Genomic DNA, 27,363 nt, shown 5'->3' with positions numbered 1-27,363 from the left:
CCCGAGGGGGCGTTCCCAGCCTTGGGCCGAGACGCCCACTGGGTGGAGGCGACTCGCTTAGTTCCTTTCAGGATAAGCACCCTCAGAGCAGCGGCCCGGGGAGGTGATTAGCGCTTCGTCACGCGAGCACCGGAAGGGGACCAGCCACCCGGACAGTCGGCGAGAGCTGTGGGTGTCTCCGAATCGCTTTTGGAATCGGCCGTTTTTTAAAGTACGGCTGTCGCAGTGGCGATGGAAGGAGGCATAGCTGTTCGGCAACCATTTTAAGGGAGGAGGGGATTTAAATTCAATTCTAGAACCGAACGCTAGGCGATCATCCGTTCAATCGCTGTGCAGCTTTTACCGTTGCTGCACTATTCGAGCCTCCAATTATGATTATTTTAGCTGTTCACCATCTTCTAATTGAGCATCCCGCTCCGCACGGTAGATAGCGAAGCCACGGCCGACGCCTTTATTAACGGCCGTTCTAAGCCACGTGACAGCACCTTGACACCCCCACCCCCACCCCCCGCCTAGTGGTTGCTCCCGCTTCGGGCTGGCCAATCGCCTTGCGACTCCCAGCCATTTTAACTTTGGGCGTTTTCGGCAGCCGCAGAATCTAGTGAGGCCTCTAGCGGCTTTCTCGGTTGAGGGCGGAAGCGACAACTGCGTGGTGCCGGTGGCGCCAGAAGAGAACTCCTGGACTCGCGTGGAAGTTGCGCCCAGGATGGTAGGAGGGATGTTTAAACTCCTGTTTTGGAGGTCGGGGGCTCGCGGAGGCTGGGGATGTGGCCCGTGGGCTCGGGGCGGGTGTTACCTGGGCCCGGCCTTGCGCGGCGAAAAAGGTTTGTCTGAGCGGATCTGCTGTTTCCCAGCTGCGCCGCGAGGCCCGCCTTCGCCGCGAGTACCTGTATCGCAAGGCATGTGAGGAGGCTCGGCGAACGGCCCAGGAGAGGAAGGACAAGGTTCGGCGTGCGCTCGAGGGTACGTCTGTCCCCGCCCCCCAGTCACTGTAAAGACCCTTGGGCTTTCCTGTTAAAACCCAACGGGAAAAAGGCCAGTGATGTCTTAACGCGTTTAATTAGCGTTTACTTGTGTTAGTATGGTGAGTATCGTTTCAAGTATTTACTGGCCATTTTCCTTTCCTGTTGGATCTTCCTGATAGGTTGCAAATGTCGCTTTCATGATGGTGTGAATTACTTGTCAGTTATGCTGCAGTAGCCAGATTGTACAACTTGCGTAGTGATTTTATTTACAGTGTCTAGGTCTTCCCAAATTTAAACATTTCACGTGGTCCTATATTTATTTCCCCTGTCGTTTTTATTCTTGCTACTTTTTTCACTACAAGGTAACAGGAATATCTTATTGTCTTTTAGTGCTGTTATGAGTCCCTTGTATTTTAAAACTGTTAACTCGTGTAGAACTTAATTTTATTTGCGTTGTAAATTAGGAATTTAACTTTGCAATATTTTCCCCGCTTTCCATTTGCCGTACTAATGAAGAGCCTGTCACAAATGCCTGATTGGAAATGCCGTATTTATCCGTATTTTGTTGGTTCTCATGTTGGTGGAGCTCTGTTTCCTATCTGATAGTACATCAACTCCATATCTCTATTTTAGATTCACTTTGACTTTCTTAGGTTTTAGGCATATAAAGTATATGAGGTATGTGTGTGTAATATTTATGTCAAAAATAAAGTTAAACACCTGTGACTTATCTGCCCGTGTTAAGAAATGAAAAATGATCAATATATTTAAATTCAGAAATATTTTCCCCAACTTAGATAAACACGGTATTGAATATTGATTAAAAATGAGCCATTTCCTTGCTGTTCATTTTGAGGATTATCATGCTTGTTTGTATTCTTAAATCATGTTGGTCGATTTTTAGTTGTAAAGGTAGTATTATGTTGCATGTATTCTTTTGCAGCTTTCTGTTTTGGTTCAGTGTTGTTTCTAAGATCCATTGAGTGTAGGTGGGGCTCCTGCAGGTTAATATTCCACAGGGTCTTCATCCATTTCCCTGTGGGTGGTGTTGAGCTTACTTTTAGTTTGGGGCAGGCCTGCTGCTGTGAACATTCTCTTCCATGTGCAAGAGTTTGTCCAGGGCATGTGGGAGGGACCTGCTGGGTTCAAGGGCATGCTCCAAAGTGGGCATGCCCACAGCCTAGCCCCTCTGCCAAGTCCAGCGTTAGTTCACAGAGGAAACCTCTGACCCAGAGCATCACGATTAATGATTTTATTGTCACAGGGTTTCAGGGTTTCTGGTCCACCTTTGTATAGAAAGAGCAGGTTCCATTTAGTCTTTACAAATTAATTGTTAGTTTTTTTCTAACTACGAAGGAAGTGCATACTTGTGATTAAGTATTTTAGAAACCCTTCAAGTCTTGAGACTCAGGAACCATAGTAAATGAAATCTCCTATAACCACTGTTAGCAGGTTGGCATGTACCCAAAAATAGTTTCAACCCTCTCCCCCCAGTTACGTATCACCACTCTGCTCAGAAAGGAGTAAAAGGGGTATTTTTCCATCAGGTTTGTTCAGTGTTGTATAAACTGAAGGCTCCATGCATGTGTCTCACTAGCCCCTCTGTCTTCCCTCTGCAGAGAACCGCCTGATTCCCACCGAGTTACGCAGGGAGGCTCTGGCCTTACAGGGTTCCCTGGAGTTTGACGATGCCGGCGGTGAAGGTGACCTTCCCTGACCCTGTGTGTCAGCCTCCCTCCCTGCAGTTGAACCCACTGTCTTCCATGTCATAACTCAGACACCTTGAAGAAAGGTTGTGCAGCTCCCACTCCTGAAACTGTCGCCCAGGTGCCCTCGTAGCTCTGTACAGATGATACCTCAGGGGACCTCTCCCTGAGTGCTCCCTATTCCATTTACATGACACAGTATTACCCCACTTTCTGCTTTGCTTTGTCTGTTGATTGTCCCCCCTTACTAGGATGGTGGGCTCTGCTGGGGCAGAACAGTGTCCATGTTGTTCACTGCTGTGTCCTCAGCTACCAGCACTTCATTGGCACTCAGATGTCTCATGCACTGCATTATTCAACAAATATCAAAGGAATCAGAAACATTATAAATGTTTGTTATGAGGGAATGGAGCCTGATATCTTTGGCCTTAACAGAATCTGGACTTGTGCTAACATGGTAGCTACTAGCTCCATGTGATTACTACAGCTTAAATGAACTAAAATTAAATAGAAAGATTCAGTTCCTTGGTCACACTTGTGTTTGTAGCCAGTGTGGCTGGGGGCCACCTGTTGGCCCAGAGCAGGTAGAGAGCCTTTCCGTCCTTGAAGGTATTGTCAGACTGTGCTGTTCTAGGTGGATCTGGCCATCCCAAGTTAGCATTTCACTCCTCTAGACAGTGTCACATTCTTGTGCCTCGTGCTCCTAACAGGTGTGACCAACCACATGGATGATGAGTATCGATGGGCAGGGGTTGAGGATCCCAAGGTCATGATCACTACTTCCCGAGACCCCAGTTCCCGCCTCAAGATGTTTGCAAAGGTACTGGTAGTTGGGAGTTAGTGGGAGATGCTCAGGCCCCAGGAGCCCCAGTCCTAACCAGAGGGAGTTCATATGCAGGAGCTAAAGTTGGTGTTCCCAGGCGCCCAGCGCATGAACCGTGGCCGGCATGAGGTAGGGGCGCTGGTGCGAGCCTGCAAAGCCAATGGGGTCACTGACCTGCTGGTTGTCCACGAGCATCGAGGCACACCTGGTAAGACTGAAGGGAGGGAGCAGGGTGCTACCATGATGGCTGGCTGGGAGCAGAGGGTCTCTGACGGCTTACCTGGCCCTGCCAGTGGGGCTCATTGTCAGCCACCTGCCCTTTGGCCCAACCGCGTACTTCACACTGTGCAACGTGGTCATGCGGCATGACATCCCTGACCTGGGCACTGCGTCGGAGGCCAAGCCTCACCTGATTATGCACGGCTTCTCCTCCCGCCTGGGTAAGCGGGTGAGTCTGAGGCCGTGGGGTGAGGGCTGAGGGCCTGGAGTGCCAGGCTAGGCATGTGCCACTTTTCTTCTTCTGCCCCAGGTCTCTGACATACTCCGCTACCTGTTTCCTGTGCCCAAAGATGACAGCCGCCGGGTCATCACCTTTGCCAACCAGGATGACTACATCTCCTTCCGGTGGGTCAGTGGGCTGGGCCCGAGTGGTGTCCTGACTTTGGTGTCCCTGTGCTGTTTGTTGTTGACCCCGAAGCTGTTCCCTGCCTCCCCTCACTCCCGCCCTGCCCCCCCTGCCCCAGGCACCATGTGTACAAGAAGACCAGCCACCGCAATGTGGAGCTGACCGAGGTTGGGCCTCGCTTTGAGCTGAAGTGTGAGTTTGGGGCTTTATCCCACATCCGGTGGGGGGCATGCTGGCTGTGTAAGTGACCATATCTCATCCCCCTTCGCCAGTGTACATGATCCGTCTGGGCACGCTGGAACAGGAGGCCACAGCAGACGTGGAGTGGCGCTGGCACCCCTACACCAACACCGCGCACAAGAGGGTCTTCCTGAGTGCTGAGTGAGCCTGCTCACCAGTCAGGATGTGGACCTGGACCCGGGAGCTGGGGAGAGGTCAGAATAAAGTCTGTTTGCCACAGCACCCTGCTGGCCTCTGAGTGGCCAGGACAGGGCTGTCAGGCTGAGTGCGAAGGATGTGGGGTCTCCTCAGCTGGGGACCTGATAGCTCTGGGACATTCTCTGGCCTGGTGGGGATATCGTGTCTAGGACAAGGCAGGCCTGATGCGCTGGCTTGCCCCTGGGCCACAGAGGGTTTGGTGCTACCCTGGGAGATTTGGTGCTGCTCTCTGTCACTCAGGAGTCGGGGCCCTGTGACTTCCTCATCTGGGAGTGGGGATAATAATGTGAGCATGGAAGTCTCACTTAGAGCAGGGCTTGGCGCTGGGGCCAGCTCTCAGCCAGGGACAGAGAGAAAATAAACAAGAGGCAAACCATTTATTCACTTCATTGTGGCCTCCTTTGAGTGTAATTAAAGTTCCTCAGAGGACCCAGTGCACTTGGACTCACCAGCAGTGGAAAGCTTTATGATGACCATCTTTCCCTTTAAGGATCTCCTTAGGCTCTCCCTGGATTACCGAGGATATTTCTAGGGTATCTAGGATGTCTGGTGTGTGTTAATTCACCACTCTGTGATGGTCGCACACTCAAGTTGTTTCCTGTTTTTACTACCACAAACAATGCTTCAAGAACATTGAACATACCTCTGCATATTTATGCGAGTATATCTGATGAGTAAACTACTGCAAGTGGAATTGTGTCTTGAAAATGGTTACAGATGCTGCAGATTGTCCTCCAGGGGGCTGTCTCTCAGCCGCTGTCACCAGGCCTGAGTGTTTCCTGTGTCCTGTAGGCACTCGGAACTGTCACACTTTGCATCTTGCCTGAGCTCTAGGTGAAAATAGGTATTCAGTTGAATTTGCATTTCTTTAATTATGACAGCTTATGCATCTTCAAATACTCATTGACTGTTAGTGTATCTGTGTTCTCTGTGACCTGTTAGCTCTTTATAGAAACAGTTGTTCACCTCTATGTTGATTGATTGTTTTAAGTCTTTTAATTGTGGAGAATTCCAAACATAAGAGCTGAGAGGATTGTACAGTGAGTCCATGAGCCCATCTCAGTGCTGACCACCCTGGTTTCCTTCATAGCCCCACCCACTCCTTTTATCCACTCCGTTTATTTTGAAGCAAATCCCAGACACCATATTTCATCCATAAATATTTCCATATATCTCTGAAAGATAAGACTCAACAGGAATAACAATACCACTGTCGCACCTAAAAAATCAACAATTATTCCGAATCCTACACATTAATGTTCAGTTTTCCCTGATTACGTTATGTTTGTTTGAACTAGGATCCAACTTAGGTCCATTCATTGCAAATGATTGACAAGTCTCTTGGTTTTTTAAAAACAGCTTTATTGAGATACAATGCACATGTCCCACACAGTTCACCTGTTTAAAGTGTACAATTAAATATTTTTAAATCATATTCACAGGGTTGTACAACCATCACCACAGTCTAATTTTAGAGCATTTTTGTCCCTCCTAAAAGAAACTCCATACTCTTTAGCTGTCACTTTCCATTATTCCTCTCCAACCATCTCCCAGCTCTCAGCCCCCAGCCCCTTGTAGCCGCCAATCTACTTTTGGTTTCTATAGACTTGCCTATTCTGGACATTCCATAGGAACTGTAATAGGGAAGAACCTTTTGTATTCTATTACAAGCTAATCACTAAAGGGATGTTGCCTGTAAGCTTGAGTTATATATAATGGCTCATCTCTGGGAACTCTGCTTTCCAGATAATGAGCTAAAATACCTTTGTTTAACTCACAGGAAACATCCTGACCAGGTCTACCTGTAAATGACTGCAGGGAGGAAGAAATTAACACATCCTCTCCAGAGGCTGATGGGAACCAGGAAGTGTTTGATTTTACGTCCTCCTCTTTTAGTATAAAAGGAGCCTGAATTCTAACTCAGGCAAGATGTTTCTTTGGGGCAGGAGCCCACCATCTTCTCGGTTTGCTCGCTTTCCAAATAAAGTCTTAATTTCTTGTCCCAACAACTAGTCTCTCGATTATCGGCCTGTAGTGCGGCGAGCATTATGAGCTTCAACTCGGTAACGGAACGGAATCATATGATATGTGGTGTTATTTAGCATTGTTTGCAAAATTTATCCATGTTGTAGCATGTGTCAGTACTTCATTCCTTTTTTTATTGCTAAACAGTATTCTACTGCGTGTGTACACCTTATTTATCCATCAGTTGATGAAAGTTGGTTTGTTTTTCACTTTGGGGCTATTTTGATAATGCTGTTATGAGCATCTGTGTATAAGTTCTAAGTCTCTTTTATCCTATAGAATTCTCTCTTTTTAATTTTTTTTCTTTGTAATTTATTCAGTTAGGAAATTGGTTTGTCTTGTGGAATTTCCAGAGTCTGGAACAAAAGCCCTCCCAAAGGCAGTTAACTCCAGTCACTGGTGGATGCAAGCTGCCACTTGTAACTGGAGACACTGGCATTTTTCCTTTTTTGCCAAATGCCAGACTTGTAGGTGGGCCAACAGGTCAGCCCACACCCAATCCAAAAGTTCTTAACAGAGTGGAGCAGTGGGAGAATTTTTTCAAATTTTTTGTTCCCTTTTGTGGCCTAGCAAAAAAGGAAGTCAGAAGAACTGTTCGATAGGGATGTCCGTAGTCTCAGACTATCTCCGCATAAGCCTTCTAGGTGAGGGTGGTGTCTGCCAGGTTTCTCCACTGTTTAAAAGTTACTATTTCCCCTGTGCAACATCAGCGCAGGCTGGGTTCTTCACAGTATTGCAAAGGCTTCTCCGAGCACCTTCCGGCACCCTGTCCACTTGGCTCTGTTGGGTGGCCTAGCACTCTGAGCTGGGAAGCAGGTGGCAGACTGGCGTGTGGCATGTGGGTGCTGGGGTGCTCAGCATCTTCAGGACAGTGGGCCAGTAGGGTGCACAAGAGGGCCAGCAGCAGGAGTCCCACTGCAAGAACACAGCTTGCAGTTCTCTGGGACAATGGAGAGGGGTGAGCCAGGGCTGCTGGAGGAGGTCTTGGGGGTCTGACCGTCCCCTACACCCAGCCTGAGCTGAGCAGTGGGCAGGCCAGGAGAATTCGGATGTTGGAGAGACATGGAGGGATGGTCAGTGTCAGGATGGTGGTCCGGTTAAACAGGAGGGTGTGGAGTAGGAGGGGGACGTGCAGCTAGAAAGCCAGACACCCAACCCTGGTGGAAGCATGGCAGGTGGACTAAAGTCTCAGCCACTCTGTTCACAGGCCAGATAGGCAGAAAGATTCCCAAACTGGCAGGCAAACAGACACATAGACCCCTGGCAAGACAGACTTCTAGATAGAGTGCCAGGAGGGAGAGACTACAACAGACAGCCAGACAAATGGACAGATTATTGGACAGGTGGGAAGGTGCTCAGCCAGGCATCCAGAAAGACCTGTGTCCAGACACGTGGACACCCCTCCCACCCCACTTCCAGCCAACCAAAAGACAGAATTCCTCAAGGATAGACAGAGCCCCACAATTGTACAGAGAGACCGTTAACTCAATGGAGAGACATTCCACTACCCAGTCAACGAGCCAGCCAGACCTTCATCTTGAGAGACTTACTCTTTGCCAGTACGACCCAGCCTATGAGAAATGCAGGTAGGTCCTCAGGATAGACAGATGTCCCCTAAACCAGGGGGATGGATAGACATATACACCCCACCCTGTCAGACAAATAGACCCTCAGCCCCTAGTGGAACAGAAGATCCCAAAGTGCCAGAACCCAGTTGCTGGGTTAGCTGCCCTGCCTCTCAGTCATCACCATAAGTGATATGGATGGCTCACTGACCCTCAACGTTGTCTCTGCTCCCCAGGTAGCACTGGTTTCCAGTGATCATTGACATCCAAGGAGATTCACTACCAGCAGGGTCCATAAAGCCCTTTCTTGATCCCATAGCAGCTGTTCCCCCTTTACTCTGGTATCCACTATACCCAAATGACTGCCATGAGTATCCATGATTACTCAGGGACTCAAAGAGTCTCTGTGACTCCTCCAGTGGGCCTCCATATTTTCTCAGAGTTCACTGATACTTCTGTATCCTGCCACCCTGAGTGTCTAAGAACCTATGACCATCCAAGAAGTCTCAGTGATTCCACTGACATTCACTATTGAACCCTGGTTAGGGGTCCTCAATGACCTTCCCTGACTGTTTTGACCCCTCAATTATTTAGTAAACTAACATTTCAAGTCCCAATGACTCCTCGGTTACTTTCAGTCTCTCACTGACCTCCCAGTGACTGCCATTGACATCTACTGACAGTCTCCATGAACATCCAAGGAACTCTCACTGGCCTCCAATGAATTCACTGTCAGTGTCCATCCTCAGTGATCACTGCTGACCACCTTTGAACTCTCAAAGATGACAGCGATAAACACTGAGTCAACAGTGATTCCTACAGATCCCTCAATAAGTGAAACATCCCCACTAACTGGCTTTCTGACCTCTCAGTCACTTAAACTGGGGTCAGCAACCCACAGCCTGCAGGACACACACACACACAAATGGTGACACATGAAATTAAAATTTAAAGTCCACAAAGTTTGGGACACAGCCATGCTCATTCCTTTCCATGTTGCCTATGGCTGCTTTCACCCTGCATGGTGGAACTGAGTAGCTGGGACAAGGACCAGAGACCCAAGCCCTTTAAGAAACAGTTTGCCTGTTCTTGACTTAACACTGATGAATTAGGTCCACACTCCTCACCCCCAAGGTGAAGGATGGGCTAGCCCATCTACACTGGCCAGTCCTTGGCAAGGGCCGTAGGCTCCTCTCTGCTCTCTCCAGCCTCCCCTTGGTGGCCCTGGGAGCTGGGACAGCAGCTGTCCTCCAGTCTTCTCCACATTTTCTGAAGACAAGAGTGTGGGGACAAAAAAAAATAAGCCCCTTAAAAGTACTGAGAACACCTAGTCCCTTGGAACCCACTCCCAGATCCTCGATTCTCAGTTTCCCAGAAGGCTTATTCGGGTTGAAATCCTCAAATTAGGACTGGATGCTGGCGCCCCCAGTTCATCCTAGCCCGACCCAGAAAAAGAAGGAACCTCAGGAAATACACGGATTCAGTCTTTCTCACAGCCCAGGTGCCCGGGTGTCATTTTCCCCCGCGGCTACCTGCCCCGGCCTCCCTCGGACCCCGCCGAAGCGCAAAGCGCGGGATGGTCCCTATCCGGGGTCCCCCAGGCAGGAGTTGCAGCTCGGTCTCGGCGACCATCTTTACTCACAGCTGCCACGCCACCCCGGCTCGGATCCGGACACAGCCTAGCTCCCAGAAGACAGAGCCGGGGAGGCCGGGCGAGGGCGTGCAGCCAGCCATCCGCCCTGCCCGGGCGCGGACCCCGGGTCCAAGAGAGAGGAAGTGGCCATGGGGCCGTGCGGACTCAGCCAACTCGCGCGGAGGCCATAAAAAAGGTAAGTGCCAGCGGAGGATCCACGTCCCTGGCCCAGCCTTGGTTAACCAAGCGCTCAGGCAGCCGCACTGGTCCGGGAGCCTGTAGGCGAGGCCGGGGCGGGCTCTGAGTGTCATTGGCCGAGAGGACCGCCCTGTCCGCCGCTGCGCACTTCCATTGGCTGGCGAGATCTGAGGCGGGGCCTCGGCAGCCTCCCAAGAAGTCTACACTAGGTGGGAGAGCGGAGAGCCACAGGTGGACTGCGCATCGCTGGCCAGCAGCGCCATGAGCCGCAGCTTGGAAGAGGCGCGGAGCTTCTTGGAGCAACTGGAGGCATGGGGCGGCCGGGAGGGGGCGGTCCTCGCCTGCGAGTTCAGCGTGAGTGGCCGAGTTGGCCGGCCGCGCGCCTCGTTTCAGCTCCTTGCCCTGGACGGTCCAGACGTCTGTTCTCCTGTGCGCCCTGCTGCGCTTTGCCTCTCTCTCTCTCTCTCTCTCTCTCTCTCTCTCTCTCTCTCTCTCTCTCTCTCTCTCTCTCTCTCTCTCTCTCTCTCTCTCTGTCTCTCTCTCTCTCTCTGTCTCTCTCTCTTTCTCTATAGTGAATATGTATAAATATGATTGTAAACTATAATTTACACAATAATAACATTAGTTAACTTCTTAAAACAATAGAATACACATAAATACAACATAGAATTATAATTTATCAAATAAGCAGTTATTGAAGTTCCTAAGTAATAAATATGTAATAAATAGATAAAAGAAGTTTAACAAAAATCTAAATTTACACAAATATAAAAATAAATATCGTATATAAGAAATGCATAATAAATGCAAATATATAATTTATTCAATATGAAAATGTACATAATAAATGTAAATATATAATATCCAGGTAGTACATGACTTCATGTCCATCCGGGTCTGGGTCCCGTCTGGGACAGAAAGCAGTGCCAGCTGTTGGAGGCCACCCTCCTGCTGGTGGCCTCCTTTACTCACAGGAGTCTCTAGGCCTCTTTAGGCCTTGGTTTCCTCATCTGTATAATAAAAATATTAATAGTGGTACCCACTTCACTAGTGTGTCCACGAGGATGTAAATGACTTGATGGGCATAAGAACACTTAGACTGGTGGCTTGCACTCATCAGGGGGCTTGGTAGGTGTTACTTATTATCATCATGATTATGAATACTTGATGATGGTAATGCTATTCAGTATAATAATGGAACAGTAGTAAAGCACCTATAGTATCTAGTTACATAAGTAATGTTATACATTATAATCATATGCATTGTATATTGTCTTATATATTGTGTATCGCCATGTCTGTTATTTTAAATTTATAATATATTACAATTATTATTCACAATACAATGTAAATACACATTGAGTGTACAGAGGTCTGAGTTCAATACTCGCTCACTCACTGTGCCACTTCCTGGGTGGGACTTTCAGCAAGTCACTCAAACATGAGGTGCCTCAGCTTCCTCACCTGCGTGATGGGGACGTCAATAATAGTACCCACTTCGGAGGGACCTTGCAGGTGGTTCAATGCCCTCACACAGAGCCTGGCACAGAGAAGGCACTCTTGAGTCGCTACTATTATGGAATCATAATTAGCGGGCCCTCTGCTATCTGGGCACTGCACTCACCTCTCACAGGCCACATGCCGTGTATCCCTGTGAGAGTCTCAGTGTCCCAGGACCCTGACCTGGCTCCTCTCTTGCTCTCTCCTCCCTCCCCCGGGTCTTCTTTCTGTGCTCCCACCAGGACATCCGGGCCCGCTCAGCCTCCTGGAAGACAGACAGCGTGTGTTCCACTGAGGCTGGCAGTCGACCAGAAAATGTGAGGAAGAACCGCTACAAAGATGTGCTGCCATGTAAGTTGGGGGTGGGAGTGGGGGCCTTCTGGAGGGAGTTGGTGCTGCTCTGCATGCCCGCACCCGGAGGCAGTGCAGGTGTTAGCCCGGATCCCTGCGCCACCACTGGGCCCCCAGAACTCTCCCTCCCAGGGCCTTGCTGTGGCTGCATTTCTCCCCAGCAGTCTGAGAGTGCACCTCGATGGGATCCCTGCTAGGTATGCTGTCCCCTGCTGGCTTTCATCCGGGAGGCCTTCAAGGCCCCTGTCACCCACAAACTCCACGTTTCTCACCTCTCCCACTGGCAGATGATCACACACGAGTGATCCTTTCCCTGCTCCAGGAAGACAGACATGGAGACTACATCAATGGCAACTTTATCCGGGTCAGGCTGGGCGTTAGGGAAGGGGCAGAGGTGGTGGAGGGGACAGCGGGATTTCCATAGTGAACTTAGCCTTTACCAGGGCACAGATGGAAGCCAGGCCTACATCACCACGCAAGGACCCCTACCTCACACCTTGCTAGACTTCTGGCGCGTGATCTGGGAGTTTGGGGTCAAGGCCAGCTTTGGGGGAGGGTGAGGTATGGCCAACATTCTGGGTCCTCCCTTGGCTCTGATAACCACACCCCATAAACCAAATCTCCTCCCTTTCCCCTTACCCCTCTTGTCTAGATGATCTTGATGGCCTGTCGGGAGATGGAAAATGGGCGGGTAGGTGTCCTCAGCCCCTAGAATGCATATCCTTGTGCAGAGAGGAGACAGGAGAAATCTTGCTAGCTCTTCCCTGATGCTATGACTCAATGGCCCAGTTCTTGGAATGACCCTCACTGTACCTCTGCTAAGCCCACTATTACTATCTTTAGTTTTTTTGTTGATCTTTTTCCTTTTATTCACGGGGCTCAACCCCTCTCCTGCTGGTATTCCCACCCCATTCCATAACATAGACCATAAGGCCCTGTAACTGTGGCTTCCCCAGTACAGCTCTGATCTCTCTTTCCACCTTTCTCCCCCTTATTCACTCCACTCCAACCACTCTGGCCTTTGTTCTGCCTCGGGTCCTATGCTTTGTTCCCACTGCCTGGGACATTTTCCCCTTGGCCCGCTCCATCACCACCTTTAGGTCTTGGCTCAGATGCTACTTCCTCAATGAGATCTTCCTGGATCTCACCCATTTGGAACTCCCAAAACTCCCACTCTCCTTCCCTTGTCCTACTTTCATTTTTTCCCTCACAGTTCTTACCAACCTCTAACATACAAGATAATCTACAGATGTGTTATGTATATTGTTTATTCTGTCTCCCTGATTAGAAGAAAAGTGCCATGAGGGCAGGGATCTTTGTTTTGCCCATTAGCATAAATTAGTTACTCAAAGAATGTATGTCAACATTGAAGCCACATAGTTTCTGCATCCTGGCGTGCTCCATGGACAGGGCTGGGGGTGGGGTAAGTACTGCCCTGGGATGGCTGGCTGATCATGGAGTTTGTACAATTTGTAGTGATGTACCTTCTTCATTCCTAATTTTGATAGTTGGTCATCTGTCTCTCTCTCTCCTACATTGGTCTGGCAAGAATAAAGACAAGCAAACTTTAGTTGTTGTACTAAATCTGTCCTGCTGCCTGTTTTTGTAAATAAAAATGTATAAGAACATAGCCACACTCATTTGTTTACATAGTGTGTATATCTGCTTTCATGCTACAATGGCCAAGTTCAGTAGTTGCAAGTTAAGTACATTGTATGGCTCACAAAGTCTAAAATATTTATTATCTGGACATTTATAGAAAGTTAGCCAATCTCTGGGCTAGAGGCTTATCAATTTTATTATTTTTTCAAAGAAGCAGCTTTGAGTTTTATTCATTTTCTCTATTTTTTTCATGTTTATTTCATTAATTTCTTCCCTTTATCAATTCCTTCCTTCTGGTTTAGGTTTAACTTGCTCTTTTTTTTTTTTTCTAGTTCCTTAAGCTTAGGTAATAGATTTGTGATTTTTTTTTTTTTTTTTTTTTCCAGTACACGGGCCTCTCACTGTTGTGGCCTCTCCCGTTGCAGAGCACAGGCTCTGGACGCGCAGGCTTAGTGGCCATGGCTCACGGGCCCAGCCACTCCGCGGCATGCGGGATCCTCCCGGACTGGGGCACGAACCCGTGTCCCCTGCATCGGCAGGCGGACTCTCAACCACTGCGCCACCAGGGAAGCCTAGATTTGTGATTTTTTCCACATATAAGTATTTTTAAAAAATATTTATTTATTTTTTGGCTGCATGGGGTCTTAGTTGCGGCATTGGGGATCTTTTTGTTGCGGCGCATGGGCTCTTAGTTGTGGTGCGCAAGCTTCTCTCTAGTTGTGGTGCACAGGCTCAGTAGCTGCAGCGTGCGGGCTCCAGAGAATGTGGGCTCTGTAGTTGTGGTGCATGGGCTCCAAAGTGCGTGGGCTGTAGTTGTGGTACATGGGCTCTCTAGTTGCAGTACGTGGGCTCTCTAGTTGCAGCACGTGGGCTTAGTTGCCCTGTGGCATGTGGGATTTTAGTTCCCTGACCAGGGATCAAACCAGCATCCCCTGCATTGCAAAATGGATTCTTAACCCCTGGACCACCAGGGGAGTCCCCACATATAAGTATTTAATGTCATTCATTTTTCTCTATGCACTGCTCTAGCTACATCTCACAAACTGGTATGTTTTGTCTTTTTTTTCAGTTAGCTCAAAATATTTTCTAATTTCCCTTGTGATTTCTTCTTTGACCAATGGTATTTGACCGTGACTGTGCTTAAGTTCCAAATATTTGGGGGCTTTTCCATATATCTTCCTGTTATTAATTTTCAGTTCCATGGGGGTCAAAGAACAACTTTATATGATTCAAATATACTGAAACTTGTTTTGTGGCCATGAATGTGATCTATCTTGGTAAATGTTTTGTGTGCACTTGAAAAGAATGTGTATTCTGCTTTGTTGAGTGGAGTGTTCTATAAATATCAGTTAGGTCAAATTGACTGTGTCTTTTTGAAAGACATTTTAATATCTTTTATATCTTTACTGTATCTTATATATCTTTACTGGTTTATTTTCTCTAAATGTTCCATCAATTGCCAAGAGAGGAGTGTTGAAACCTCCAACTGTTTGAATTAGGACAAGTTTCTCAATAGTATTATTCAAATCTTATTATTCTTACCTTTTTTTTTCTTTTTGGCCATGTGGCATGTGGGATCATAATTCCCCTGACCAGGGACCAAACCTGCCCACTGCACTGGAAGGGTGCCCCCTGCAGTGGAAGGGCAGAGTCTTAACCACTGGACTACCAGGGAAGTCCCTATTCTTACTTTTTTTCCATCTACTTGTCCTATTATTTGATGAAAGAGGAGTGTTGAAATCTCTAACTCTGATTTTAGATTTAACTATTTCTCCTTTCAGTTCTGTCAATTTTTGCTTCAGATATTTAAAAACTCTATAATTGAGTGCTTATACAGTTAGGATTATGTCTTCCTGATGAATCAATCCTGTTTTCAATATGTAATGTCCCTTTTATCTCTAAAAGGAAAAGGGTAATATCCCTTTCTCTGAAGTGTACTTTGATATTGATATAGCTATTTAAACTTCTTTAGATTAGAGTGTGCATGATATCTCTTTTTAAATTCTTTTACTTTTTATCTGTGTTCATTTTAATTTATATTATATTATTTTATTTATTTTTTTGGCTTCACTGTGGGGCTTGCAACCTCTTATTTCCCTGACCAGGGATTGAACCCATGCCCCCTGCAATGGAATTGCAGAGTCCTAACCACTGGACTTCCAGGGAATTCCCCATTTTTATTTTTAAACTGTGTTTCTTATAGCTGGCATATTGTGGGTACTTACTTTTTTATCCAGTCTGACAATCTCTGCCTTTAATTAGAGTATTTAGTCTTTAATGTGTCTAAATCTATGATTTTGCTATTTGTTTTCTATTTGTTCCATCTGTTCTTTGTTCCTTTCTTATTTTCTGTCTTCTTTTTTACTGAGAATTTTTATGGCTCTGTTTCACAGTCATTATTCACTTATTAGTTATACCTCTTTGTATTATGTGCTTGTGTGCTTAGTGGAATGTGTACTTATCACAGTCTATGTTCAAATAATATTATACCATTTCATGTAAAATGTGAGAACTTTACAATAGCATATTTCAATTTCCTCTTTCCATGCTTCAAGCTATTGTTGCCCTAGGTTTGTTTCTAAATTTAAAATATACTACACAACACACTGCTATTATTTTTCCTACAGATTATCTTTAAAAAAAAAACAACTTTATTGAGATACAATTCATCCATCTAAAGTGTGCAATTCAATTGTTGTTAGTATATTCCTGAGTTATACAGTCATCACCACAATGAATTTCAGAACCTTTTCATCACCCCATAAAGAAGCCCTGTATCTATTAGCAGTCATGCTGCATTTCCTACCAAACTCCACCCTAGGCAACTACTAATCTATTTTTGGTCTCTGTAGATTTGCCGACTCTGGACTTTTCCTATAACTGGAATCATATGATATGTTGTCTTTCATGACTGGCTTCTTTCACTAAGGTTGTGTTTCAAGGCTCATGTATATTGTAGCATATATCAATACTTCACCCGTTCTTATTGCTGAATAACATTCCATTGAATGAATCTACCACATTTTATATATCCATTAATCACTTTATAGAATTTGAGCTGTTTCCGCTTTTTGGTGATTATGAATATTGCTGCTATAAACATTCATGTGCAAGTTTTTGTGTAGAAGTATGTTTTCATTTCTCTTGGATATATTCCTATAAGTGGAATTGCTGGGTCATATGGTAAACTCTATTTTTAACATTTTGAGGAACTGTCAAACTGTTTTCCACAGTGGGTATATCATTTTACATTTCAACCAGCAATGTATGAAGGTTCCAATTTCTCCACATTCTTACCAACATTTGTTATTGTCTGTCTTTTTCATTATTGCTATCCTGTTGGATGTGAAGTTGTACTCATTGGGTCTTTTTTTTTTTTCAGTTGTGGTAAAATATACATAACATAAATTTTGCCATTTTAACGATTTCAAGTGTACAATTTATAAACATTAAGTGCACTCACAGTGTTGTAAACCGTTACCACTGTCCAATTCCAGAACTTGTTCATCATCCCAAACAGAAACTCTGTATCCATTTAAGTTTCTTCCCATTTCCCCTTCCTGCAGCTGTTGGTAGCCTTTATTCTACTTTCTGTCTCTATTAATTTGCCTCTTCTAGGTACCTCATATCAGTGGAGTCATACAATACTTGTTCTTTTGTGTCTGACTTATTTCATTTATCAGGTTTTCAAGGTTCATCCATGTTGTAGAGTGTATCAGAATTTCATTCTTTTTAAGGCTGAATAACATTTCATTGTATGTAAGTACCACATTTTGTTTATCCATTCACCTGTTGATGGACATTTGAGTTGTTTCTACCTTTTGGTTATTGTGATAGTGCTGCTATGAACATTGGTACATAAGTATCTGTTTTGAGTCCTTGTTTTCAATTCTTTTGGGTAGTAGAATTAATTACTGGATCATGTGGCAATTCTGTGTTTTTGTTGTTGTTGTTGTTGTTTTCCACAGTGGCTGGACCACCTTATATTCTCACCAGTAATGCACAAGTGTTCCATTTTTCCATACACTCACCAAGACATGTTATTTTCTGTTTTCACTTTTGTTTTTATTAGCCATCCTAACGGATGGGAAGTGGTATCTCATTGCAGTTTTGGTTTGCATTTGCCTAATGAGGTGGATTTGTGGATTTGGTTTGCATTTACCAAACGTCTTTTCATGTGCTTATTTTTCCATTTGTATGTCTTCTTTGGAAAAATATTTGTTTCGGTCCTTTGCCCATTTTTAAATTGGGTTATTTGTCTTTTTATTATTGGGTTGTAAGAATTCTTCTGAATACAAGTCCCTTATCAGTATATGATTTAGAAATATTTTTTCCGTTGTGTGGGTGTCTTTTCATTTTCTTTATAGTGTCTTTTGAAGAACAAACACTTTTAATTTTTAAGACTTCCAATCTATTGTTTTGATATGATTTTGATGTTGTGTCTAACAAGTCATTGTATAACCAAAGGTCAAAAAGATATACTCCTATGTTTTCTTCTAAGTGTTTTATAGTTTTCTCTCTTATGTTTAGGTCTCTGCTTCATTTTGAGTTAATTTTTGTATATGGTGTAAGACAGCGGTCCAAATTCATTCTTTTGTTTATAGATACCCAGTTGTCCTAGCACCATTTGTTAAAAAGACTTTCCTTTCCTTTCCTTTCCTTTTTTCTCTCTCTTGCTTCCTCACTCCCATCTTCCCTCCTTTCCTTCCTTCATTTCTTTTTTCCTAATTGCACTGCCTACAACTTCCAGTACAAAAAAGTGCAAACATTCTTGTCTTGTTCCTGATCTTAAGCGCAAAACATTCAGTCTTTCACCGTTAAGTATTAACGTTAGCCGTTGGTTTTGGTAGATATTTGTTGTTGTTGGTGGTGGTGGTTTTGCTTTTTAAATCAAGATGGGGAATTTCCTTTCTATGTCTAGTTCCTTTCATGTTTTTATATGAAAAGGTATTGGATTTTGCTCAGATTTTTTTTTTCTGCATCTATTAAGTTGATCATGTTTTTGTTTTATTTTCTGTTATTATGGTATATGATATTGATTGACCTTCATATATTGATTTTCATATATGTGTTCCTGGGATTAATCCCACTTGATCCTGTGTAAAATCCTTTGTTAATATTGTGTTGAGGATTCTTCTGTCTATATTCTTGAGACATTGCTTAGTAGTTTTCTTTTCTTGTGATATCTGTCTCGTTTTGGTAGCAGAGTAATACTGGTCCATAAAATATGTTGGCAAATGTTCCTTCAGTTTTTTGGAAAAGTTTGTGAAGGATTGTTATTAATTCCTCCTTTTTTGGTAAAATTCACTAGATTATCTTTTAAAGATGTTAAAAATGAGAAATACCTTTTATATTTAGCTACATATTTACCTTTTTCTTTACTCTTCATCCCTTTCTGTAGGTCTGTATTCCACCTGGTTCCTTTTGTATGAAAAGCTTACTTTTTCTCATAGTGCAGTTTTGCTTGTGATAAAGTCTCTCAGCTTTTGTCTGAAAGTTTTTTTTTTTTTTTTTTAGTTTCAGCATTTTTAGGGTGTTACAGCATTGATCTCTGGCTTGCAGAGTTTCTGACAAAATTCTGCTGTCATCCTTATTCCTCAGTATGTTATGTGTCTTTTTTATGTGTGATGCTTTTAAGATTTTTTCTTTATCATTGTTTTTCAGCAATTTGTTCATGAGCTACCTTGGTGTGGCTTTCTTTATGATTATTCTCCCTGTGGTTCATTGACCTTCTTGGATCTGTGGTTTCATAGTTTCATCAAATCTGGAAAATTTTCCAGCTATTGTTTATTTGAAAATAGTTTCTATTCTCCCCTCTCCTCTCCTTCTGGACTCCAGGTACACGTACATTAGGCCACTTGATATATATTTCCACAGGTATCTGATTCTCTGTTAGGTTTTTTCCCCATTTTTTCCTCTCTCTTTTTCATTTTGAATAGTTTCTATTGCTATGCCTTCGTGTTCACTGATGTTCTGGTGTCTAATCCGCTATTAGACAGTGAATTTTTTTTCATATTCTTTTCCATTATGGTTTATCACAGGATATTGAATATAGTTCCCTGTGCTATACAGCAGGACCTTGTTGTTTATCCATTCTATATATAATAGTTTGCATTTGCTAATCCCAAACTTCCAGTCCATACCTTCCCACCCCCTTGCCCACAGCAACTACAAGTCTGTTTTGTATCTCTGTGAGTCTGTTTCTGTTTTGTAGATAAGTTCATTTGTGTCATATGTTAGATATTTAGGGATATCCTATGGTATTTGTCTTTCTCTTTCTGACTTACTTCCCTTAGTATGATAATATCTAGGTCCATCCATGTTGCTGCAAATGGCATTATTTCATTCTTTTTTATGGCTGAGTATATTGTATATATATACCTTGTCTTCTTTAGCCATTCATCTGTTGATAGACATTTAGGTTGTTTCCATGTCTTAGCTATTTTGAGTAGCACTGCTATGAACACAGAGGTGCATGTATCTTTTCAAATTATAGCTTTGTCCGGATGTATGCCCAGGACTGGGATTGCTGGATCATATGGAAATCCTATTTTTAGTTTTTTGAGGAACCACCGTACTGTTCTCCATAGTGGCTGCACCAATTTACATTCCCACCAGCAATGTGGGAGTGTTCCCTTTTCTCCACATCCTCTCCATCATTTGTTATTTGTAGACTTTTTCATGATGGCCATTCTGACCAGTGTGAGGTGGTACCTCATTGTAGTTTTGATTTGCATTTCTCTAATAATTACTGATGCTGAGTATCTTTTCATGGGTCTTAGACAGTGAATTTTTTATTTCATATATTTTATTTATCCTCTCTAGAAGTTCCATTTAGGTCTTTTTTTATATCTTTTATTTCACTTTCATCCCTTTTATGGTTTCCTTTTCATCTTTGAACATATTTATAATATTTATAAAGGCTGTTTTAAAGTCTTTGTCTGCTTGTTTCCTCATCTCTATTGTGTCTTTTTCTGCAGATTTTTCTCCTGGGTATAGGTCTTATTTTCTTGCTTCTTTGTATGTCTAGTAAATTTTTATTGGATGCTCAAAATTTTAAATTTTACAAAAGTAAGTTTTGGATTTTGTTACTTTCCTTTAAAAAGTGTTGGACTTTTTCTGAAAGGCAGTTACTTTTAGATATTTAATCATTTTAAGGTTTGTTTCTAAGCTTTTTTAGGGTGAGTCTAGAGAAGCCTTTATTCTAGAACTAAGTTCTTCTACCTTCAATGTTTGATCCTTCAGATTCCCTACTGAATGCCCCTTTTAATTACCCAGGTCTCTCCACTGTGGCTGGAGGAAATATAAATTATTTCTGTTCCACTGTGAGCCCTAGGAAATGTTCATCTTACAGTTCCCTAGCTATTATTCCTTCACGGGAAGTTATTCCTTCCTAGCTTCATGGGGTCTCGTGTCATATGTGCCCAGATCATTATTCAGCTAAAGACTTAAGGGGACCCCTATGCAGACTTCTGGAGTTCTTTGCTTTTGTTTGCATAGTGCTGTTCTCTCAAGACCTCTGCCTTGGCCTCCCCGAGCCAAGACCTCTGGCTCCTTATCTCAGTGGGCTCATCAAACTCTCCACCTTCTGCAGCCTGGTTACTGCCTCTTGGCAGTAAGCTGGGGAAGTCATAAGGTTTGACTCATATGTTTCCCATTGTTCAGTGATCACAGTCCTGCAAGGCTGTGGACAAGTGTCTGAAAATAGTGGCTCATATATTTTGTCCAGGTTTTCAGTTGCTTCCAGAAGGAGAATATTCTGGACTGTCTTCCTCCTGCACAGTCAGAAGCTCACATCTCCATTGAGTCTGTCTGTGTTTAGTCTGATGAGGTTCTGCCGCCTGGCCTCCTTTGAAGGTTCAGATGTCTGTGCTTCCACCAGCAACCTGGGCTGTCCCATGCGGGGCGTGCACGTGTTGATCTGAACTCTGAGGCAGATTCCCCTTCTTCACTCTCTGCCTTTTTCCCCTTGCCTTTTGCAGAAAAAGTGTGAGCGTTATTGGGCCCAAGAACAGGAGCCACTGCAGATTGGGCTTTTCTGCATCACTCTGGTGAGCTGGGGCAGAGGTGGGAACAGCACTTTATGAAGTCTTGGCTGTTTTGGAAGATTTCACAGATGATTCTGAGTGGAAAGCTTTTGGGCTGGGCCTGAAAGGATGAACAGTTTTCCCACAGTCCCCCTCACACTGCAGGGAGCTCTCTGGTATTAGCAATGCAAATAGTCAGAACTCATTATACACTGTTTTTGCATTTTAACTACTATCATGGTTATCTCTGTAAATGTTCATGTGTCTGGTTAGGTTCTTAAAATTCTTATTTCCCTTACCCTTTCAAAAGAACTCAGGAAAATCTCTCATAAGTCAATGAAACTTGTTTTAGAACAAAAGACGTTTCTTTGTTTCACTGTAAATGAGCTTGTTTGATATTTAATCATAGTTCCTCTTTCTCCCCTTTGTGAATTGTTTCCTTCACAAAAGCCATGGGAGATATTCGAGCTAAATGAATTTTTAAAAATATGTTGTTTCTATTTGATTTTTTTTGGTGGGGGGGGCATGCTGCATAGCTTGCAGGATCTCAGTTCCCTGACCAGGGATTGAACCCAGGCCACGGCAGTGAAAGCCCAGAATCCTAACCACTAGGCCACCAGGGAACTCCCTGTATTTGATTTTTACTCAGAAATGCTTTGTTTTTTGTAAGTATGTCTTTTGGCACCTGTGATCTTTGTTCTCTGCCCTCTTCTCACAATGCCCCATATCCACAGACAAGGGAGACATGGCTGAATGCAGACATCACGCTCAGGACCCTTCAGGTCACCTTCCAGAAGGTACTGAAAGGGGAGAAGACTCCCACGTAGGGAGAGCTGTTTCCTGTCTCTGTTTTCTCATCTGTAAAATGTGCATTAACAATAGTACCCATCTCTTCAGTTATTATCTGTTGCATTTAAATGGAGGATGTGGAGAACTAGGGCTGACATGTAATTGGGGCTCAATAAATGCTTTTCTTTTTTCATTCTTTGCCCCTCATTTCCTGTGTTTCAGGAATCCCGCTCTGTGTACCAGCTGCAGTATATGTCCTGGCCAGACAGAGAGGGGTCCCTAGCAATCCTGACCACGTGCTCGCCATGGTGGAGGAAGCCCGGCACCCTCAGGGATCTGGCCCCAACCCCCTCTGTGTCCACTGCAGGTTTAGGAAAATGGGCTTTATGGGGGACTGGTCAGACAGAGGGGCTGGTGGTGGGGAGGTGGACAGGGAGGATAGTGCAGGGCTTGGAGCCAGTCTTACAGTCTGAGTGCCTGTTTCCAGAAACCTGAGGCCATACTTGCTCAAGTTGTAGCTGAAATGGTTAGTATTTACTGAGCACAGACTGTCTGCTAGGGAGTAAGTACACAGCTGATGCTCAACAAATATACGAAATTAAAAAGGTTTTCCTTTCAAATTATAACCTGGGACTCTGGGAATTAAAAAGTGCTGCAGGGGACACTCCATTAAGGCCCTCACCCCCAGCCCCAAATGCCCCCTTTAAAAGGGGTTGCAGGCAGGCCCTGACTGAGCTCACCCTGATTCTCACTTGTCAGCGCGGGCTGTGGGCGAACAGGTGTGCTGTGCACCGTGGATTATGTGAGACAGTTGCTCCTAACCCAGGTATGAGGAGGGCATACAAGCGCAGTGTGGGTCCTGTGCCTATGAGGTCCTGCTCACGTGCCCATCTCTCTGCCCTAGATGATCCCACCTAACTGCAGCCTCTTCAGTGTGGTCCTCGAGATTCGGAGGCAGCAGCCTGCAGCCACACAGACAGAGGTGGCAGCCGGTCTCCTCGTCCCAAGGACATAACCCTCCGGTTCTGGTCTTCCCTTCTCGATGATCCCTCTTCCCTCCCCCACTCCCTCAGGGGCAGTACAGGTTCCTGTATCACACAGTGGCTCAGATGTTCCTCTCAGCGCTCCAAAATGCCAGCCCTCGGGCTTCCCTGGTGGCACAGTGGTTGGGAGTCCGCCTGCCGATGCAGGGGACGCGGGTTCGTGCCCCGGTCCCACATGCCTCGGAGCGGCTGGGCCCGTGAGCCATGGCCACTGAGCCTGCGCGTCCGGAGCCTGTGCTCTGCAACGGGAGGGGCCACAGCAGTGAGAGGCTCGCGTACCGGGGGTGGGGTGGGGTGGGGGTGGGGAAAGCCAGCCCTCACGACCAGAACCTCAAGGAGGTACCAAGGCCCCCTTCCAATCCTCAGAGACCAGGACCCAGAGCAGAGGTCTATGGCCACCACCAGCGCCAGCATCCAGCCCTTGGACTCCCTCCGGGAGCAGGGACTGACGCACTATGATATCTACCTTTGTCCTCCTCTTTGCTCCCTTATCACTGTCCCCTCTTAAGCTTCCCCCACAGCGCCCACAGTGACCACCACTAGGCGCCTGGACAGCGTCCTCCGAAGCCTCCTGCCTTTCCCCAGAATTGTGCCCCACTCTACGATGACACCTTCTCCTCCGGCCGTCCGGCGCGGTCCTCAGGTACCCAGCCCCCTCCCCTCAGTCTTCCTTTTTCACTTTCTCGTCCTTGGAGGCTGGCCCTTTCCTCACCCTTGAAACACCAGCCCCTTCCTTGCCGTTCAGTTCACCAAATACTCACTGGCCCTTTCTTCAGCTGAGCTCTGGGAACCCTCCCCCAATGACTCTTCAACCCAGAGATCCCATTCTCTGCCCCTCAGGCTAGCTCCCGATGTCAGCCCTCTCCTCGCTTTTCCACTCCTTAATTCAGCACATAGTTTTTGAGGCCGCCCAACTGTAAGGCCTCATGTCGGGTGCGGCAGAGACTTCAGCCCTTGGTCCTTGAGACCAGCCCTCCATTTTGAGACTCTCCCTTGCTTCTCTTTAGATGTCACTTCCTCATTCATTTATTCAACAGACAACTACACAGAAATGACCAATCCTCAAAACCGATATCTTGCTCCATTCACCTGCCAGGCTGGCCCCTTCCTTTCTTCATCCACCCAACCTGCTGGGCGCTAGGGACACAGAAACGAGACCCTTTCCCCAAAGACGCTACCACCTCCACCTCCTCGCTCAGTAACTGCGCGCCGCCTCGGGCGGGAAGGAAGCCGGCGGTTTGCGCGCCGAGCGCGCTGCCCCCTCCCTCCCCAGGCTCGGCGCCGCCGTTTCACTTCCTCCCCACGCGCAGGAGCATCTCGGTGCCCGGGCCCCCGGGCCTCGCCATGGCCGACACGTACGCTGTAGTGCAGAAGCGCGCGGCTCCCGCGGGTACCGGGGCAGAGGCGGGCGCGCGGGCGCGCGGCGCGGAGGAGACGCCCCTCTACAGCCAGGTGACGCCGCGCGCCCGGCGGCCCCAGGCGCGCTCGGAGGACGGGCGCGGGCCGCTAACCGGCCGCGGTAAGTCGACGCGGCCCAGGCGCGGAGCTGGGGAGGGCTGGCCCCGACCTGCTCCGTCTCCCGACCCCCTGTGGCTGCGGTCTGGAGAACCTGGACGCCACGAGGACCCCCACCCCCCCTCCACCGAGTCCGGCTCGGTCACGCCCCGGAGGCTGACGTCCTCGCTTCTCCGGCCACGCCTCTGGGACAACCGCCTGTCCTCTGGTCACGCCCGGAAGCGTCCCGGGCCAAACCGTGGTCTCTGGCCTGGCCACCTAGTCCGGGCGGAGGTCTCCGATTTGGTCACGCCCCTGGCCACGCACCCTCCCGCTGGGTCCCGGCGCCCAGCCTGCCTTCTCTGGTCTGGGAGGATGCGCATTTGCCTCCGAGTGGCTCTCCGGGACTTCGAGGCGCGGCCTGAGCCGATCTGTTAAGGGTCGTTTTCTGCCCGCAGCTCCTGTTGACCAAAGCCCAGCAGGGCCTGGCGCCTACGAGGACGTGGTAGATGGAGCTCAGACTAGTGGCCTAGGTAAGTCAGACAGCCTGGGTCGCTGGGACTCTCTGCAGTTTTAACTGAATCCCAGGCATTTGGGGCTTTGAGATGGTGGCAGGAAAACACACGCCCTCGGAGTCCTGTGGATGTGTCAGCAGCAAACCGTGAGGGTCTGGAGGCTTGGGGGTGACTTTCCACGAGTTGCCTACGTCTCTGCACCTCAGCTTCTCCGTGAGTCCTACGGTGTCCTTCCTTTTCCAGGCTTCAACCTGCGCATTGGAAGGCCTAAAGGACCCCGGGACCCGCCTGCCGAGTGGACCCGCGTTTGAGTGCAGCGCCCTTGCCTGCCTGTTGGGTGCCTGGTCCACATGGGTACCTGGACTGCTGAGGGCCGTGGTCTACTCTGTGAAGTGCTGGAAATGGGGTTGCTGGGCTGAATCAAAATAAAAGTTTCTCAGTGTGGAAAATATGGGGGCTTTGCCTCAGTGATCATAGCGTTCAAGGCCTGAGGCTTGGGGAGGTAGTTGGTTGACAATGGCTGGTGAGGTTACACTGAGCATGTTCAAGAATAAATAAACTGTCCCCTTCACCACTTGAAGGACTGGTTCATCTCAGTATCTGAGCCTCCCTTACTCAGACACTCAGCTTATGACACAGGGAGATGGATGGACCCCCACTGCCCTCCACCATTCAGACAGATGGAAGCCAGGCATAGCAACAGCCAAGCAGACAGATTTCAGACAGACAGGTGAAAAGATCCCCAGATGGGCTGGCAGACAGATGGAATCCCAACCTGGACAGGCATATAGTAATTCCCTTAGCCAGCCAGACCTTCAGAGGGACAGCCATGGGTGGACCTCCAGCCAGAGACAGTGACCCACCAACAGCCTAACAGACCACCCCATGCAAAAGAGACCACCAAAAAGACAGACCCCTTCCCCCAGCTAAACAGGTAGACAGACATCAGCCAGATAAACCCTTGGCTGGACAGACTCCCAGGCAGATGTAAAGAGATCCCCAGCTGAATAGACACAGATGTCCTCTCAGCTAGACAGACTTCCCAGCTACACAGACCCACCCCCATGTGGGCAGACGGCCTGACAGACCTAGTCACACAGACTCCCAACTAGCCAATTGGACTCCAGCCAGGCAGATACTAGCCACACAGACCCTCGATTGCACAGACACCCCACCCAGCCAGCCAGACTTCCAACTAGGCAGAAAGGTGGGCAGACCCCCCCCTTTTGGCAGAGAAATTGATATGTCTTCTGCTGGGAAGACAGCCAGGTGGACACTCTGGCAGTCAACTGGTCAGATAGGCAGATGGACCCTCATATAGAAAAAGCATCATGAGCCAGACAGATCCTCCGCTACTCAGACCATCTGCCAGTTGGACACACACTGCAAATCCTTCAGGTAGATGGATTCCCTGCTAGCCAGATGGGCTCCTAGCCCTCAGATACATAGGACCCCATTGGATGGGTGGAATCCTAGTCAGACAGATAGAGTCCCAGCCACAATGAGACACCATCCTCAGCCAGAGAAATAAATGGACCCCAAGCCAACTGGCCAGCTAGATTCCAAGTTGGATGAACAGACCCCCAAACCAGATGAATGGGTAGACCCCCATCTGGACAGATGACTGGACCCCAACAAGTCAGACCCCTAGCTGTTCACATAGGCTTCTAGCCAGACAAGCCTCCAGCCCTTGAGCTGGACAGCAGATGCACACAGACCACCAGCTTGGCAGACAAATCAGCAGCCAGCAAGACAGCCCTCTAGGCTCACAGTCAGATGGACTGATCTCATACTGATAGACTGGTAAACCTCCAAGTAGACTCAGCTGGAAAAATAAACTCCAGACAGACTGACTCCCAACTTGAAAAGAAGATCCTCAGACAAACCCATGGCTGGACAGACATGCAGACCCCCAACCAGAAAGACAGCAGCCAGACAGACTCCATCTAGACAGGTAGATACTCAGTGAGTCACACAGATCTCCAGCTGGACAGACAGACACTGGGCCACCCAGCCAGATAACCTTCAAATGAAATGGAACGCCAGGTAGACGAAAAGATGAGT

General features: G+C 46.8%; 2 protein-coding genes across 4 annotated transcripts; both read left to right on the top strand.

Annotated features, from left to right (window-relative positions):
• The first annotated feature begins 29 nt into the window (after positions 1-29).
• On the top strand, positions 30-6,566 carry IMP4 (IMP U3 small nucleolar ribonucleoprotein 4). 3 transcript variants are annotated; one of them, XM_067025756.1, is made up of 11 exons: positions 30-168; positions 596-709; positions 855-963; positions 2,585-2,668; positions 3,382-3,491; positions 3,570-3,702; positions 3,788-3,942; positions 4,024-4,118; positions 4,238-4,311; positions 4,392-4,553; positions 6,338-6,566. In XM_067025756.1, exons 2-10 carry the CDS (start codon positions 707-709, stop codon positions 4,502-4,504), a joined length of 876 nt encoding a protein of 291 aa, XP_066881857.1. In that variant the 5' UTR covers positions 30-168; positions 596-706; the 3' UTR covers positions 4,505-4,553; positions 6,338-6,566. The 3 variants fall into 3 exon arrangements, with proteins under 3 accessions (XP_066881857.1, XP_066881856.1, XP_058909275.1); XM_067025755.1 differs by having other exon boundaries at positions 32-168; positions 590-709; XM_059053292.2 differs by having other exon boundaries at positions 32-211; positions 590-709.
• A 3,673-nt stretch (positions 6,567-10,239) lies between these two features.
• Positions 10,240-25,879, top strand: LOC131750031 (tyrosine-protein phosphatase non-receptor type 18-like). The gene is given in 18 exon segments (XM_059052232.2): positions 10,240-10,332; positions 11,721-11,829; positions 12,117-12,193; positions 12,273-12,368; positions 12,482-12,520; positions 21,414-21,482; positions 22,193-22,255; positions 22,470-22,514; positions 22,517-22,614; positions 23,007-23,073; positions 23,152-23,229; positions 23,321-23,384; positions 23,601-23,629; positions 23,876-23,906; positions 23,909-23,933; positions 24,601-24,809; positions 25,243-25,317; positions 25,543-25,879. Coding segments are annotated over 18 exon segments (1,335 nt in total). The 3' UTR covers positions 25,611-25,879.
• The last annotated feature ends 1,484 nt before the right edge of the window (positions 25,880-27,363 follow it).

Source organism: Kogia breviceps, chromosome 2 (genome assembly GCF_026419965.1).
Source record: "Kogia breviceps isolate mKogBre1 chromosome 2, mKogBre1 haplotype 1, whole genome shotgun sequence".
Lineage (NCBI taxonomy): Eukaryota > Metazoa > Chordata > Mammalia > Artiodactyla > Physeteridae > Kogia > Kogia breviceps.
The sequence above is the reverse complement of the archived record's forward strand: the minus strand, read 5'-3'. Positions and strand labels throughout refer to the sequence as shown.